Genomic DNA, 15126 nt, shown 5'->3' with positions numbered 1-15126 from the left:
TTTATGATCATATCAAATCATAGCTTCTGAAAAAAATATGCTGGTTAACTAGACAGTGCTTTACTTCAGGTGGCTGTTTTCAGGTATCTTGGGCTAGTGTCATAGGAGGCCAAAAAGCTTATTCTGAAGTGGGAAAGAGGGAGGAGGCTTAAGTCATTGAATAATATAATGATGATACTGTGAAGTCATGATTTCCTTAATGACTAATGTGGAGTCTTATAGTTGAACATAAATTCAGAGTATTTTTTCTGCAGTGTCTTGAGTCACAATGATTCAGCCCTGGGCCGTGGAGCTACACAACATTGTGTGTGGGGGGAATCAGTTGAGCTGGTTGAACAGAGTGCAGTTTGCTGGCAATAGGTGGTGGAGGTGGGGGGAAGTTCATATGTATTGGGTAACTGCAAGGTCAAAAGCCCTTACAAGACCTTATGATATATTCATGATGATCTGCTTCATAATCCAGAACCAAACCTCTTCAGTATAAAAAAATAATAATCATGAAAAAAAGTTGATTAAATCTGCAAACTGTTTCATTGGTTTAGGGAGCATCTTTTTTTTCCCCTTTCATTTTTTTTAATGTTAACCAAGTAAATAGACAATGTCCTTCGCAAAATACTTCAGAATTTTTAGAGGCCCTTAGTTTCTAACAAAGTTGGGATTTAATTATATGTCAAGGCTCTGCTGTAGATAGAAGCACACAAGAAATAGCTGTCTTATGTTTTTGAAACACTAAAGTGATCACATAAATATTATTACAATTCAGAAGTATAACTGTGAGCTGACTATTACAGCTCTAGATTGTTTGAAGTGTTCAGTTCTTCATAACAGATCATGCAGTCACAAAATGTTTGTTGGAGTTTTTAACCTATTGATTGGACAGCTTTAGTGCAATTTATCCACCTGAGTACCAAGTCCTGCAGAAAGGAAGATTACACTTAAGACACATCAGAAACTGTCTTCTTAAAACAGAAAAATCTATTGTTTCATGTGCTGAATTTTGAAGTAGCTTCAGGCTCATCCAGAATGAGAAATATTTAACACCTGTGAAGAAATACCAGTGCTGTAACCTTCCTTCAGGATTTTTTTAAAATTGAGACTTTTAATTGTAGATAATTGCTCTGAAAGTAATTTTCAATAGCATTTTATTTTATTCCGTTGTTGAAACACAATAAAATATACCATGTTCCTAAAAATAAAATAAAATAAGATTGTAGTTAAGTTTAAAAAATGAAAGAAAAATCAACTGTCTCTTTTATATCTGTTCTTGTCAGTAGCAACATGAGCTTAACTATTTCCCATTTAACAATATATGTAAAATACTTTTTTCTTTCTTTCAGAAGTGAAGCCAACTTGCATATTTAACAGCATGGAATATTATGATGGAGACATGTTTCGGATGGATGCTTGTCGATTTTGTCGATGCCAAGGCGGAGTCTCTATTTGCTTCTCTGCCCAGTGTGGTGAGCTACACTGCGACAGGTACTATGTGCCGGAAGGGGAGTGCTGCCCAGTGTGTGAAGGTACAGTATCTTTTTAATGCTGTTTGCATTTAATTCTGCTGCTTTTTTTTTTATTTGCCTGTTCAGCGGAAATGAGCAAACAAAGGCTTTTGTTCTTCTGAGGCTTGTAGATTCCTCCTTAATTCAATTTATTTCTACGTTTGTGCTGTGCCTGAGTGTGCTGTTTTGTTCTTCGCAGCGCTTCTCTGACATTGACGCTCTGCCTTTTCTATACAGAGCTGTTTGGCTTTCCCTTCTGCATCAAACCTCCTTAAATATGATCAAGTGTGCAGGGATTCTGCGGGGGCCTTCTTCACAGAGGATATAAAAAGCTGTTTCTAACTTCTGCACTGGACATTTAGACAGGCATCTCCATAGCAGCAGTTGTGGCCCTAAGACACAGTTCCATTGCTTTGCAACCTGCTTCTTTTCGTGTTCAACTAGAGCAATGCATACACCTTCTCTGCTCTACAATTGTATATATACACCTCCTTTGCTCTGCTGAGAACCTCCTCCTCTGCTTGCTAGGCCTGCAGTCCTCCTAAAAAGGTCTGTCTATGAAATTTCACGTTGACCCTCTTGCTTATACTAGAAAATATTGGAAGCACCTTCTGCCAGAACACAACCAAGATTCCAGCAAACTGGCACAGACTAGCACTCTACACCTGGATCATGCCCCAGGGGGGATCAGGCTTTGGCCACTGCATAGTCAAAAGGCCTGTGAAGCACTCCTACTCCCTTTGTTTAAATGTGCATTTAGGGATAGATTCTCAATAAGTGAAATCAGCTGGAAATCTCAAATCTCCTCCTCAGATAAGAGAAATCTAATAATTAAAAAAGAAAGCTCTGATCGCTTTCTTAATAACCTGGGTAATGTTGACACCTAAATTGACAAGGTAAGTCTTCTAGATAGACAGAATAAATACCTAACAGCCCACCCATTCATGCTTTTCTAGTTGTTGAAGAGGTGGCATTCTTTTCTACCTGCTTTTCTTCAGTGGATTATTTCATGACTGATTTTCAAGGTGATTCATTGTTTCCTACTAATGTTACTTGATGATAGAAATATAAAGAATATAAAGCTTTCTTTTTTTCTGTAGGAATTCTAAAACAGTAATGGTAGAGTTGATTTGAGTTGTGTAGTACAGGCATAAGCCCTTCTTGCCTTAACTCCTGGAGGAATTCTTTCTCAAAGTCCTGTAGGATATATCAGCATTAGGATATGTAATTTGCTGGACTCAATTTATAGCTTTAAACTCGACTGACCTTTTAAGGATACCAGGAACTTTGTGGTTTGAGTCACATAGAAGACTATTGCAAATAGCACAAGTCTTATATGGCTTTTCTGTGCTTTCTCTCTATTCCTCTGTCAATCACAATCCTGTATATAAGTTGAAGGATAAAATTCACTTCATTTGTTTGTTTATGATTTGATTTTTGGCTAAGTCAGAATAGTTATTTATGGATGTAAGGTAATCCTAAAACATGAAAGGTGCAAAGTTAAGAGCTTAGGAAACATTTTAATTTTTAAGTGCCTTATTTTCACAAACATATGATTCTTGGTTTAACCCATTTTACTGGAATTGTGAATATCACTACAGTTCAGGATAGGGTAGAAGTTGTGAGCAGTTTCAATCCAAATATTCAATGTCATAAAGTGGCTTATAATAAGACAACAGTTACTTAGCACTGCTACGTGTTTTTCCTACACTCAAAATGCATTGCCTTCCTTCCAGAGAGGAGTGATGAAACTTCCTTTAGATAGAATGTCTTATTTCTCCCAAGTCCTTTAAACTTAACACTCTTGAAAAATTAACTTATAGGTAAATCACTTGTGCTTATTTGATGTCCACTAAAAAATGTTTTCAGTTTTATCTATTGCTTTTATTATATTGGATTTGCTTTTATATGTAATTTTTATTATTGCTTGCTTTGCAAATTTGACCTACTTACTGTACATTCTCAGATACTTAATTTTTGAGCCTGACAGTTTTATTTTTATTAGCCACCATGATAAATTGTGTATATTCACATAATGTATATATTCTTTTTACTATTAATATTAGCGTAACTTATCAAGTTTCTGGAGTAATACTATTTCTGAAGAGTAAAAGCTGCTTTTACTTCAAGTCATGGGTTTCCATATACAGGGTTGCATTATTTATTTATGTGAAACTTGATGAGAAATGTAACGTAAAGTATGTTCCATAAAATTATGTTATTTAATACCAAAATCTTCATTTGATTTCTAGTACATAAGTGGGTCTTGTGGCCTTTCAGGGGAAAAAACTTCAACTGAAATGAAATTGAAAACTGAGCCAGATCGTCTGTTCAGAAAAACTAGTATATCTCCAAACCTGTGATGAGATGTAGCTTAAGGCAATCTTCTTGCTCTAGCAAGAAATGTGCCAGAGGTCTCATCTTTGCTCATTGTATAAAGTAGTGATATAGTGCTGACACGAGTCATTCCAATGGTTCATTTAGATGTTTTCAGTTTCCTTCAGGAAGCTGGAACAAAAAAGAAATCAATAGATCTAAGATCCATTTTGTTCTGAAAAACAAAATCAGAAAATCGAAACATTAAGCCTCGTTCTCTTACAATTCCTCTCATTTCAGACCCACTTTATCCAGTAAATAACCCTGCTGGCTGCTATGCCAATGGTCAGATCCAAGCTCACGGAGACCGCTGGCGAGAGGACGACTGTACCTTCTGCCAGTGCATCAATGGAGATCCACACTGTGTTGCCACGGCCTGCGGACAGAGCTGCCTAAATCCTGTTAAAGTCCCCGGGGAGTGCTGCCCGGTGTGTGAAGGTAAGATTGGTATTTCCTCTTATTTTGCTTTCCTCTGTCATGACTGCTGCTTACGTGGTAATTCTTGGTTTACTTGAAAATTTTGGAGGATTGAAGTAGCTGGTACAGCATTGCCTGGTGACTGAATAAACTACTGAGGACAAAAAACATCAGCATGGTTTAACTATACCTGTATGTGGCAATCCTGATACTCTTTTGGCCCAGAAGGGTATAGTAAGAGATGGTTTAAGATCAACATTATTCACCAATGGTTGCTCTTAGCTTTTCTTAAATTGTATTAATAAATATAGGAGAAGTTAGAAGATCAGAAATGTTCGTCAGTTGGTATTACTGTTAACTGGATTATTCCTGGTTTCTTCTTCATCAGTGTCATTTAGTTGCAACTAAAAATCTTTTTGCACACTATAGTTTGATACTGGGCATAAATATTTCAATTAAACTTATAAAAGGTGGTGGTATCTGGGAGATAGACTAATTTTTGAAGTTTAAAATTGTATTTTCATTCATTTGTGGAAATACATGCATATGGTATAAATCACTGAGATTTAACTTAACCATATGGTAAAATGCTTGCCCAACCTGACGATGGAAATGTGAAGACTTGCAAACTGAGACAAAAAAATATTTTAAATTATATACATAAATGTACATTTAGAATTGCATTTTATGGAGGAGTAGTTCATAAGGAAAAAGACCAGGTTACTAAATTTAGAATTGTTTAATCTAGACCTGTTGTCAGAGCCATCTTCGCAATACACAGACACTTGTGGGTGCTCAGTGAGCTGCCATTAAGATTTGTCTGTTCTCTCTCTGATAGAAGAAAATTATTTTTGTGTATCTGAATGCGTCTCAGGGCCCTTCTTGGTTTGCAGTATCCATCCAAGTAAGTTCACTGAGATACTTACTTTTTAGGATGAATTTGAGGAGCATAAGAGTTTTTTACAGGTGCTCTTTAATTCCAAAATTCACATCACAAGGTACGAAGAAGGTGTCTGATAATGTGTAAAAACTGCCGGTGACTTGTAGGGAGTTGCTACTTGCACTGAATTAATTTTACTATGAAGAAGCAGGTTAAGTGCCTTTAATCCCCAGTGATCACCTCATGATGGATATCACAGAGTTATTTGCTGTCACCACTCATTATGTAGGTATCTCTGAGCGAGCTTGGGAAGGTAGTACAGAGAGAGAGAGAGGGACTGATGGACGTATTTTCAATATGTTAGTATGTTCAGAGGATTTTTTTTTCCCCTCCGGTGAAGGAAGGATAGGCAAATGTCTCTGATTTCCTGTTCCAGGCTAGAGAAACTGGATTAGAGCTAACTGAATTAAGTGCTTATATATATTGAACTGAGTTAATTAAGAAGAACTGTGGGCAGCAAACAGGGTAGAATGTAGGCTTCCATCATTCATTATTGAAGGTCGCAATGTAAACAAGCTGGTGCTTCTTTAACATACCACACTAATGCCTCTGCAGTGCTTTGAGGACTCAAGTTACCTCCTCTGGACTAGGTTAGGTAATTCTATGCAATAAACATGTATTTTGTTTTAGAACAAGATGCAGCTAGCAACTGTTTAAGTCCATAAAAGTTTTGTAATTGTTAAGGGTGTGGGGCGTGGTGTGAAATTATTATAGAAATAGATGAAGACTAACAGAATAGCACAATAGAATCAATATTTAAATGAGGTCCTTGTGTCATTTTAATTATATTTTATCCAAAAATAATCTGGCTTCTTAGTTTGTCATGTTAGCTGTTGTATGATATATGCTTAATTGTCTGGTTTTGAGTGTGTCATCTGGAAGACAATAACACTGAATGGTATTTTGAGCAACTATCCTAAATTTTAAGCTTAAAAACATCACATTTGAATTGGTCTTTCTTTGATAACACATACTGCCAAATAATCAATGGGTAATGAAATTACGTAAATGGTGAAACTAACAATTAGTGGAAGTACCTTTAGTTGTTGCCAGGAGGAGATTTAAGTGTATTTGGGTACCAGTGGTCAGAGAATATCTGAAAATGCTTGAATCCTCTCCGCTTTCTTCCCTTCCCTCTCCTACAGCAAAGTAATATAACTAAAACCAGACTATTTTGCTCCATTACTGCAAGTTATTTAATTCCAGGAATCCAGATTTGGGATTATTTCAAGGATGAAAAATCTGGACTGTTAAAACTTATCAGTGAGTTCAGATGCTAGCACCCAAGATTTAAAAAAATTGAGTTTGCAAGAAGCAGTTTTGGATGACTTCGTCAGAAATTATTCAGCATCTGAGACTTATCTTGCAATAATAGTAAATAAAAAAATCCCTGAGAAATGAACCATCAAGGGTACCAATAAATTTCTTGAAGTTATATTTTGGGGCATCAAATGAGTTGAAGGCTGCTATGCCTTATGATCAGCAGCCTGAATAAAAATATTTAGATATATGAGAGCAAGGTTTAACTGGACTAGACGTTTGAGACCTGTGTGTCTTTCTGAATCTGTTAACATTTTTCTTTGAAAGCACGCATTAAAAAAATTCCAGAACATTAGGAAAAAATCACTATGTGTTAAAGGTTGTCTGTCTGCGTTTAGCATTAAGACTATGTATTTTAAAATTATTTTTGAAAAAATAAATGTTTGAGCTGACGGCAGCAGAGACTTGTATATTAGTCATTGACTTCTGACCCACCCCCAAGGTCAGATAGCATCACGTATCTTAAGCCTTAAATCTGAGATTAGTAGTGTTTCTACTTGGAGTTTAATGCATGGGATAGGAAATAAGTATTGTCTGCCTTCATTGTAATACAGGTATTGCTTGCTAACCCAGTAGGCAAGGGGCTTCTTTAGATTTCTGTTCTCTGGTTTTCTCCTTATAGAAGGGCTGAACTGGGAGAAGTATGCCATGGCAAGACAAGCCTTAAAAACATTGCTTCCTTCACACATCTTACTATCCCAAATTTAAGTTATATCATTTTAATGACAACCTGGTCCCATTTAAAATGCTGTTTTATTTCTGCCATCACTGATATCTGATGCATGGATTGGTGCTCCTTCCCCTTTTAAATCAGCTTTTCACTCTTCTTCCTGAGCATTGATTCTGTTGATGATACAGAAGTTCTGCCGCTGGTACTCACAGTGTTGTTGCAACCTAAAAGGTTGTTGCAAAGAAAAAGATCGGACAAGAAAGAACGGAATTGGATTACAAGAGGGAAGATGTGGTTTAGAAGGCAGAAAGTTGTTGAGGAAAACAAAATTCCTCCTGTGGCATGTTGGGACTAAGGTTGTCTTTTTGATGTGTTTTAGGGCATGGCAGTTGAATTTTCAGCCTCAGTGAAACAAGATTTGCTCAGGAAATTGCTTACATAACTGAAAGCAGTAATGGTAAATCACATGTAGCTTTCAGTGTTTATGCAAGTGATGGCTGTGGCTCACCAATATATAGCTCAACATAAAGCTGCTTTTCTTTTTTTTCTTTTTTTTTTTTAACTGAACACCAAAGTGATCAAAACCCTTTTGGCAAGATATCTTGTTACAATATATCACTTCTTGCCAGTTATCTGATGCAGCAATGACCACCAATAAAAGCCCAATGTATCAGGCAGGGAACTGGCTGCTTTAAGGTGACTGTTTCCTCAGGGAGAGAGGCAGAAAGGAAGGGTCACAGGAAAAGCACGAAGCTGGAGACAGAGGCACAGTGAGACAGTTTGGTGAGGAGAGGAAGACGTTCATCACTGACCTGTCCCCAAACCCAAGCTCTTCAGCTGATACAGCTTTTCAAGCCAGGCACTGGTGGGAGCTGGGAAAATCAGACCTGTCCCATTCTGTGGATCCAGCACAAACAATTAGTTTTAAACTTCTGATGGATGCTTCTATATAGCTTCTATAGCTGCTGTAATGATACTGGTCCTTTGGGATTTGCCTTTGTTTGTTTAGTCTATTATCTATTTAGTTTGTTTTCTCTTTCTTTGTTTTCTAGACAGTCTTCATTAAGAGCCAAGGTTTAGGTAATCAGACTGGCCCTCTGTGCTTTCCCCGTGGTTTTAGAGCTAGTGGCTTCTAGCAGCACAAGGAAGTCTCAAAGAGAACACATTTCTACACGTTCATGAAAACAGACAGCTAGGTAGAGAGGAGAAAGTGGTTTTTCAAGTGTCAAAAGGGACTGCAAAATTTTGCTATCTGCTCACACTTCTTTTGGCTTAGAGGTTCTTCACAATGGCTGGTCTGGGTTCCTGTTCTGTTGGAGCTAACCAGATCCATTGGCAATCAGGTGCAGTTAGTATTGCTACTTACAGAGTTACTTGTTTCTCTGCTGGCCTAACAACTCTTTTCTTTCCAAATAATATTACTGTGGTTTAAACAGCAATTCCATTTTTAATGAACTTTATTTAAAAAAGGGGAATAAAACATATGAATATATAATAGCATATAAATAATACTAAAGAAGCTACAGTGATAGAAATAACCAGGTTTCCCACAGACCATCTACAAATTGGAATAATAGCTGTGTTCACAGCAAGTAAATATTGGGTAAGATAGTATGAAAATACCTAATTTTTTACTTTTTTAAAAATTTTTTTTGTTTGTTTTGTTTTGTTTTTTAAACAAGATAATAAATACAAGTGTTCAGTGCTGGCATTGATGCCAAAAATGCCCCTTAGGAAAGTTTATGGTTGCTTCTATTCCCTTGCATCTCCCAGAGGCTCAGGCTATTCATAGGGAAAGCTGATACACAGTAATTGGTTATCTCGCAGTATGTCCTTCTGCATGAGAGCCCTCAGGTACAGGTGGCAGGGTGCCAGCATAAACCATGAATGAGAAATTAAGTGTTAAACAAAATCCCCTCAGAGGATTTTTCGTGAATAAGGCCCACATTACTTTGCTGTCATTATGGTTGACACTTATCTTCACAAAAAGAAATTAACATTTTCATCAATAAAGGGCTGCAAACTCTAGCTGAGTTGTAATTCAGTTCAGTTCCTTCAGCGTGTCTAGCACTTCATTAAGTAAAAACAGGCAGCAGAGTCCAGTGAAAAGAAACTTGATTCATTCAGGATGAAGTCAGTGGTAGTGAGGAGTGTTCACCGACACGGAGTTTGGGCCCAGGGTTCTCCTTAGAGCATGAAATATAAGTTATTGTTCAACAGCAGCGCTGTAGCTCTCAACCAGCCTTTTCATCAATGTCAATTAGGGGATGCAAATGCCAAGCTATAGAGAATTGGGCTTACTTTTGCCAGCTCATGATTTAGTGTAGTGATTCTAGACAAGGCATCTGAGCCTGTTGAACCACACCATCCAGAGTATAATGAAACCTACTGCCAATGAAAGTCAATGAAATTCAGGAAGACTGTACTGCTATGAAATAACATTTTCATGGGTTTCAGTGATTCATTGTTGAGTTCAGTGGAAGACTGCTGAAAGGATAAATAACCAAAGAATCTTAATGAATATATACATCCGTGCAGCTAAGGATGTCTCACTTATAAAGAACCTCATGGATCCTCTAATTCTTTTCAATGCCTATAGCATTCATAGATTTGCCCCAGATGTACACTAATTTAGTGTTTGCTGTATCTTCACCTAGTAACAATAACTGAATGGCCTTCTTAATGTATTCAGGCATTTCTTGATAGGCTTAATTGATTCTGGTATAACAAAGGTAATTATACCTTAGTCTCACTCCACCTAAAATTGTCGAAAAAAATTCTTATTAGAATTGAAATATATTTGAAGAGTATATAAGCCTCTTAAACTGAAAACCAGAAGAATTGATTACAACAGACAAAAGGTTTTAACTTCACATCTTGAGAGTAGAAAGTATGTATTTTGATTGCATCACTGCAAGAAAGACAGCTACACACTCCCATGCACCATTGGTTCATAGGAAGCTTCTTCACATTGCAGCAGTAAAAAATCTTTGATTATAATAGTTACTTTGAAGGAGAAATACATATTTTAGTAGTTTCAGGTTTGACAGTATGAATAAAATTTGAGACAAAAGGCTACCAAACTGAACTATGTGCTAGGGAGTGTTAATGAATGTGTTTTTGGAGTTATTTGTGACATTAGAAAATTGTATCATCTTAAGTCCTTGCATACATTTTATAAGTTGTTATGTGATGCTGAATTGTTGAACCCTGAGAGTTAACACAGATAGCTAAATGCTGGGAAAAAATTTCCTGCAAGGCATTAGGTATTTCAAACGCAGGAAGGAAATTCTTCGGCACAGGACTCAGGACTGATATTTTTCATGTAATGAACTGGAGGGGTGGGGAAGGCTGGAATGCAAACTATGAGGACGGAAAACATTTAGTCACTCTTGGAATGATATGAATGTTTTTACAGGAAGCTTAAGTAAACACACATGCTGCTGCTTAGTAGGCTGCAGTTAACTTTTTTGGACAGTAGACAAAATTCAAACAAGTATGCAGACTCAAATGAAAGGCTGTTGAGCAGCACACCCTTCAGGACCATTTTTTAGCCAGTTATCACTTAAAGCATTAGGTAAAAAGCTAGACTACTGTTCAGTTACTTTTTTTTTTTTTTTTTTACTTTTTTTTATGGTAAATGCTTGAACACACTGATGCTGTATTTCTTTAAGTCAGTTAGTGCTGGTTTCATAGGTTCAAAACATCTTAATTCTTTTAAAGGTAATCTGTGTTATAAAATACTACAGAAGAGGGAGCTATTTCACTTTCCCCAAACATGAGCATGTTCTTTATTATTCATGTTGGAGGTCTTTCTGTTTCTTTCTTTTTTTCTGTTCTCCTTGTTTAGAACATGATTTTGATTCATTTTTTCTCCCCCTCCCCATCAAAAAGGTTTTTATTTAATGCTCCAGATGACATGTTCAACATCTTAAAATCCTATTCTGTTAAGCTTATTGAGGAGAAATGTTGGGCAGCAGAAAAAACGTAGAATACAATAGTTACTTAAAACCAATTTTGTAAAACCATGGAGTAGGTATTTCCCTCACATGGTATTACTGCAAGAAACAAAACCTGTCTGGAGTTAATATACTACATTCCAAATGAAACGAAGAAAAGAGATTGTCTTTCATGTAATAATAATAATAAAAATACCTTGTCAAGAGGTGAAGCATGGGTAATGTATTAACTTAAAGGATTAAATAATAAAAAAATGAGACTGATTAAAGGTGTTTATGGCTGTCACTAAATGACACTTCACAGAGAACTGCTGTAATAAACACCTGGAAGAAATTTTGCTTCCTGAATAAAAGCTAGTTTTTAAATCATGAAGTAGATTTCAAAAAGATGGTGTTAGGCAAATGTGTACTTTATATTGCAGGAGGAAGGTGATCGGTACTTGGCAAAAGCATACAGAAATCATCAGAAATTGAAATGTTTGTCTTTGGATTTCATTTCCTTGATTAGGATCTATCAAGGATATTGCTGCTTTCACTGGAAATGTCCTCTGTTTATATGAAAGTAAAATTCATGGAGTCATGCAAGTTAGAAAGGACCGCCAGAGATTTTCTAGTACTATCTCCTGCTCGAAGCAGGTCTAGTGACACAAACTAAAACTGAACACTTGGTGCTCTCATAATATATGTGGCTTTGCAGTAGAGCAGTTAAGTGTAATCCCTCTTCGTTTTCTGATACGCATTCAATGGCCAGAGTTCAGATTTTGAACAACTAAGATTTGAAGATGGGTATAGGTTTTCATTCTGCTACCACCTTTAGGAAGGATTTTTTTGTTGTTGTTGTTCACTTCTATATAATTCTTTAGTTAATTTTAATAAAATCTCCAAAGTTAGAAGAAAAACCACTCAGATAAACAGTAGAAGTCAACGACATAGCAATAATTCATCTCTGATTTTTTATCTTTCGTTTTATTTTTTTCCATGGCTTTAGCAATCTGTGGTGTATTTTAGTTTTCTGTCTCCTCTTTTTGATAACTTCAACTGATCAAACTGTGTATATAATAAAATTCTAATCCTGAGAAACAAATTTTCCCCTCATCTCGCTGAAACGTGGGTGCATCAGTTTCTCTCCATATCTGAATACTTTGGTTGAACTTTAGCTTAGAACCTCAATACTCATCAAAATATAACAAGATCTATATATAAGGCACAGTACTAGACCATCTTGTGTTCTAATATGTGTGTATATGCAGTACTTTTCATTTTTAACACAAGAAAATGTCTGCTCTTTGTAATACAAGCTGTGTCACATCACTCAGGAGAAGTGGGAGGTCTCAGAAATCAAAAAAGAGGGGACTAGGGATCAGTTTTGCTCATATTATAAAAGTATTCTGGATAGAAATATACCAGTGAAAATATTCTACCTTGACTTTTTTTTTTTTTTTTTTGGTGACAACCAGTTTCTGTATTGGTATTGCTAATGTAGTCTCTTTAAGGACAAAGCCAGCTCCAGCCATTACTTGTATGTCACTATTTTCCCTCCTTTCCCCATTTCCCCTTCTTTCCCTTTTCAAGCTAAAATGAATGAGATTCAGGGGTTTGATCACATACTGTAGTGTTTTTCAGTGGACTAGTCAGACTGATGAACCACCAGCGGCTGAAATATCCATTGTGGATTTTAAAATTGTTGAAGTTGTTTTTAAGTAAATAGCAGAGTAAAAAATTAATTCAAATAATTTTATCAACCTCACAGCAGGGAAATTAATAATCTTCTGCACTAAAATTCAGCACAGAAAGTATCAGGTTCAGAGATATGTGGAAGCAAGATGTTCTAATAGGAATCTGCATTTAACCTTATATATAAGTACTCGTCATCAGCAAAACCTGTGCTCTGTTAAATAATCCATTGTTTTCATCCAGACTCTCTTCAATCCCCTTCTCTCTGTTTTCTTCTCTCTATGGTATAGTTGTATCCTTGGTAAACCACACAGGCAGAAACAGCACCCTTTCCCACCCATTGTCTGTGTATTTGTGCACTGGATCTTTCTTCTGCAGTTTCTACCAAGAGCAGCAGTGAAAGCCCAGTTCAGCTCATGCCGTGGTACAGCTTTTTCAAGCTTAGCTACTGCTTGCCTATTCAAATAGCCAGAAGTCTGGCATAGCAGAGCTGGCTTTATTTGTTGAGTCTTGTCTAGTGAAGTGAAAAGGGCTGATTTTTTATTTTTTTTTTTACCCTGCCTGCATTTTTGCACATGTGGGGGCAGGGAATGAAATTATTTCTTTTGTCCTCTACTTGCAGCTCATTGAGAAGCAGGCATGCATATAAAATTACTGTATCTCAGGGCTTACCTTTAGGGAGAGGAGGGGGAAAAAGCAGATTTGTAACTTCTCTGGAAATGCTGAGGATGCTGAAAGCAGGCCAAAAAGTGGAAGGTAACAGAATAGTAAAACGCAATTAATAGGAGACTAACAAAATCCTTTCAAATGAATATAACAACAGTTCAATTTTGTCCCTTGAAAGAAATACCACGTTATGGGGTGTATCAAGAACACAAAAGACTGTTAGGTGTGTCCAAGGCACAAAACACAGAGATATAGTTTTGGAAAGTCACCACAGAAATAATATAACAAATATCTGTTCTTTTTCTGAGATATTAAATTATACATGCAAGTAAAGGGAAGTTATCTTGAGGGGTGGACTTCGGTAAAACACAATCCTCTTTCTCTCTAGGTTTAGTTTACACCCAAGTGGATCAATGACTACTAATTAACCTGCATCTCAACTTTCAGTAAGGTTTTGTGGCTTTTTTTGAACTGCAAGTTTTACTTCGCATTCTGCCTTCCTATGGTAAAGCTAAAGTTTTCTTCAGTTCTCCAGCTTGTGTTACTGCCTGTGAACTTTGCTTTGTGTAGCATTAATGATTCATATGATCTGTAGTGGCTTTAACTACCTGTGAGTATAAGCATTGCTGTGGCCTTTTGGTCTTTTGAAGTGTAGGGTTTGGGCTTGTTTGGGCTGGCTGACCAGTAACCTGAACGTAGCTTCAGGGTAACTCTTGCATTCTGATCTTTTGCATGTTTAGGATATTTTGGTTAGAGAATGGAGTGAGGTAGGAAAGGAGGTTTTCAGAATAGTCCCCAGATGCTAAAATATCAGTTTGGTTGCAAAAGTAGTTTATATACTCAGAGGCCTAAACAGCTGGGATTAATTAATGGTGTTTCTGGAATGTAAGATGTTATTGGTATATAGCAATATGTTCGTTATTCCTAAAGTAATGGTTTGTTAAAGTTGCAAATGTTAAGTATTAGACACGAATATGATTTAGTCAGATAGGTTGCTGAATATACTTGGAAACAAATACAGAAAGTTCACTGAGCTTAAAAGAAGTCTAGTTTGGAAATCCATGGATTTTAAAATACATTGCTCATTATGGTTACTCTTCTGCACTACATGTGCAAACTCAGAGCTGTGAAATGAAGAATTTACAGAAACCCATCCTTTGACCTCCAACCTAGTAATTTATATTAAACCCTTACAAAAATATGAAAAATTTTAATTTAAACTAGAAGAAGTTTGAGGGGTCTAGGGATACATGGATACCATTATACAGATTTCCACCTTGTATATGAACAAAGCTGTTAGTGCTAGTTTATATATTTTTTTAAAGTGTATTGCTACTTTCCTACTAAAAATTATACAAACAATAGAATTTGAATGTTACTTTGAAACTTTCAGCAAAGTGGGTAATCTGAACCTTGACCTCTGAGATAAGTTTGAAGTTCTTTAACTTAACTGTGGTGTCTTTAATGCAGTTTTTTCCCTCCAAACTCTAGTTAGCTGACCTTAATTTTAAAGCAATTAAAAATGTTTATCAGCTGTATAAACTGTTGTGCTGGCAAGAGCAGGGCTGGGAAGAAGCTGTGAAAACTGAAAATTATGAAAGACTA

The 15126-nt window shown here is 36.4% G+C and overlaps 1 protein-coding gene across 2 annotated transcripts in view; it reads left to right on the top strand.

The window, feature by feature from the left end:
- CRIM1 (cysteine rich transmembrane BMP regulator 1) overlaps positions 1–15126 on the top strand; it is a 169959-nt gene that overhangs the window by 116952 nt on the left and 37881 nt on the right. For both annotated transcript variants that reach the window (XM_064648598.1, XM_064648597.1), the window contains 2 exons: positions 1338–1520; positions 4116–4313. In XM_064648598.1, the coding sequence (XP_064504668.1) occupies positions 1338–1520; positions 4116–4313 (381 nt within the window). The remainder of the gene's footprint in view (positions 1–1337; positions 1521–4115; positions 4314–15126) is intronic.

This window comes from Pseudopipra pipra, chromosome 3 (assembly GCF_036250125.1).
Source record: "Pseudopipra pipra isolate bDixPip1 chromosome 3, bDixPip1.hap1, whole genome shotgun sequence".
Classification (NCBI taxonomy): Eukaryota; Metazoa; Chordata; class Aves; order Passeriformes; family Pipridae; genus Pseudopipra; species Pseudopipra pipra.
This window is presented reverse-complemented; position numbering and strand designations above follow the sequence as displayed.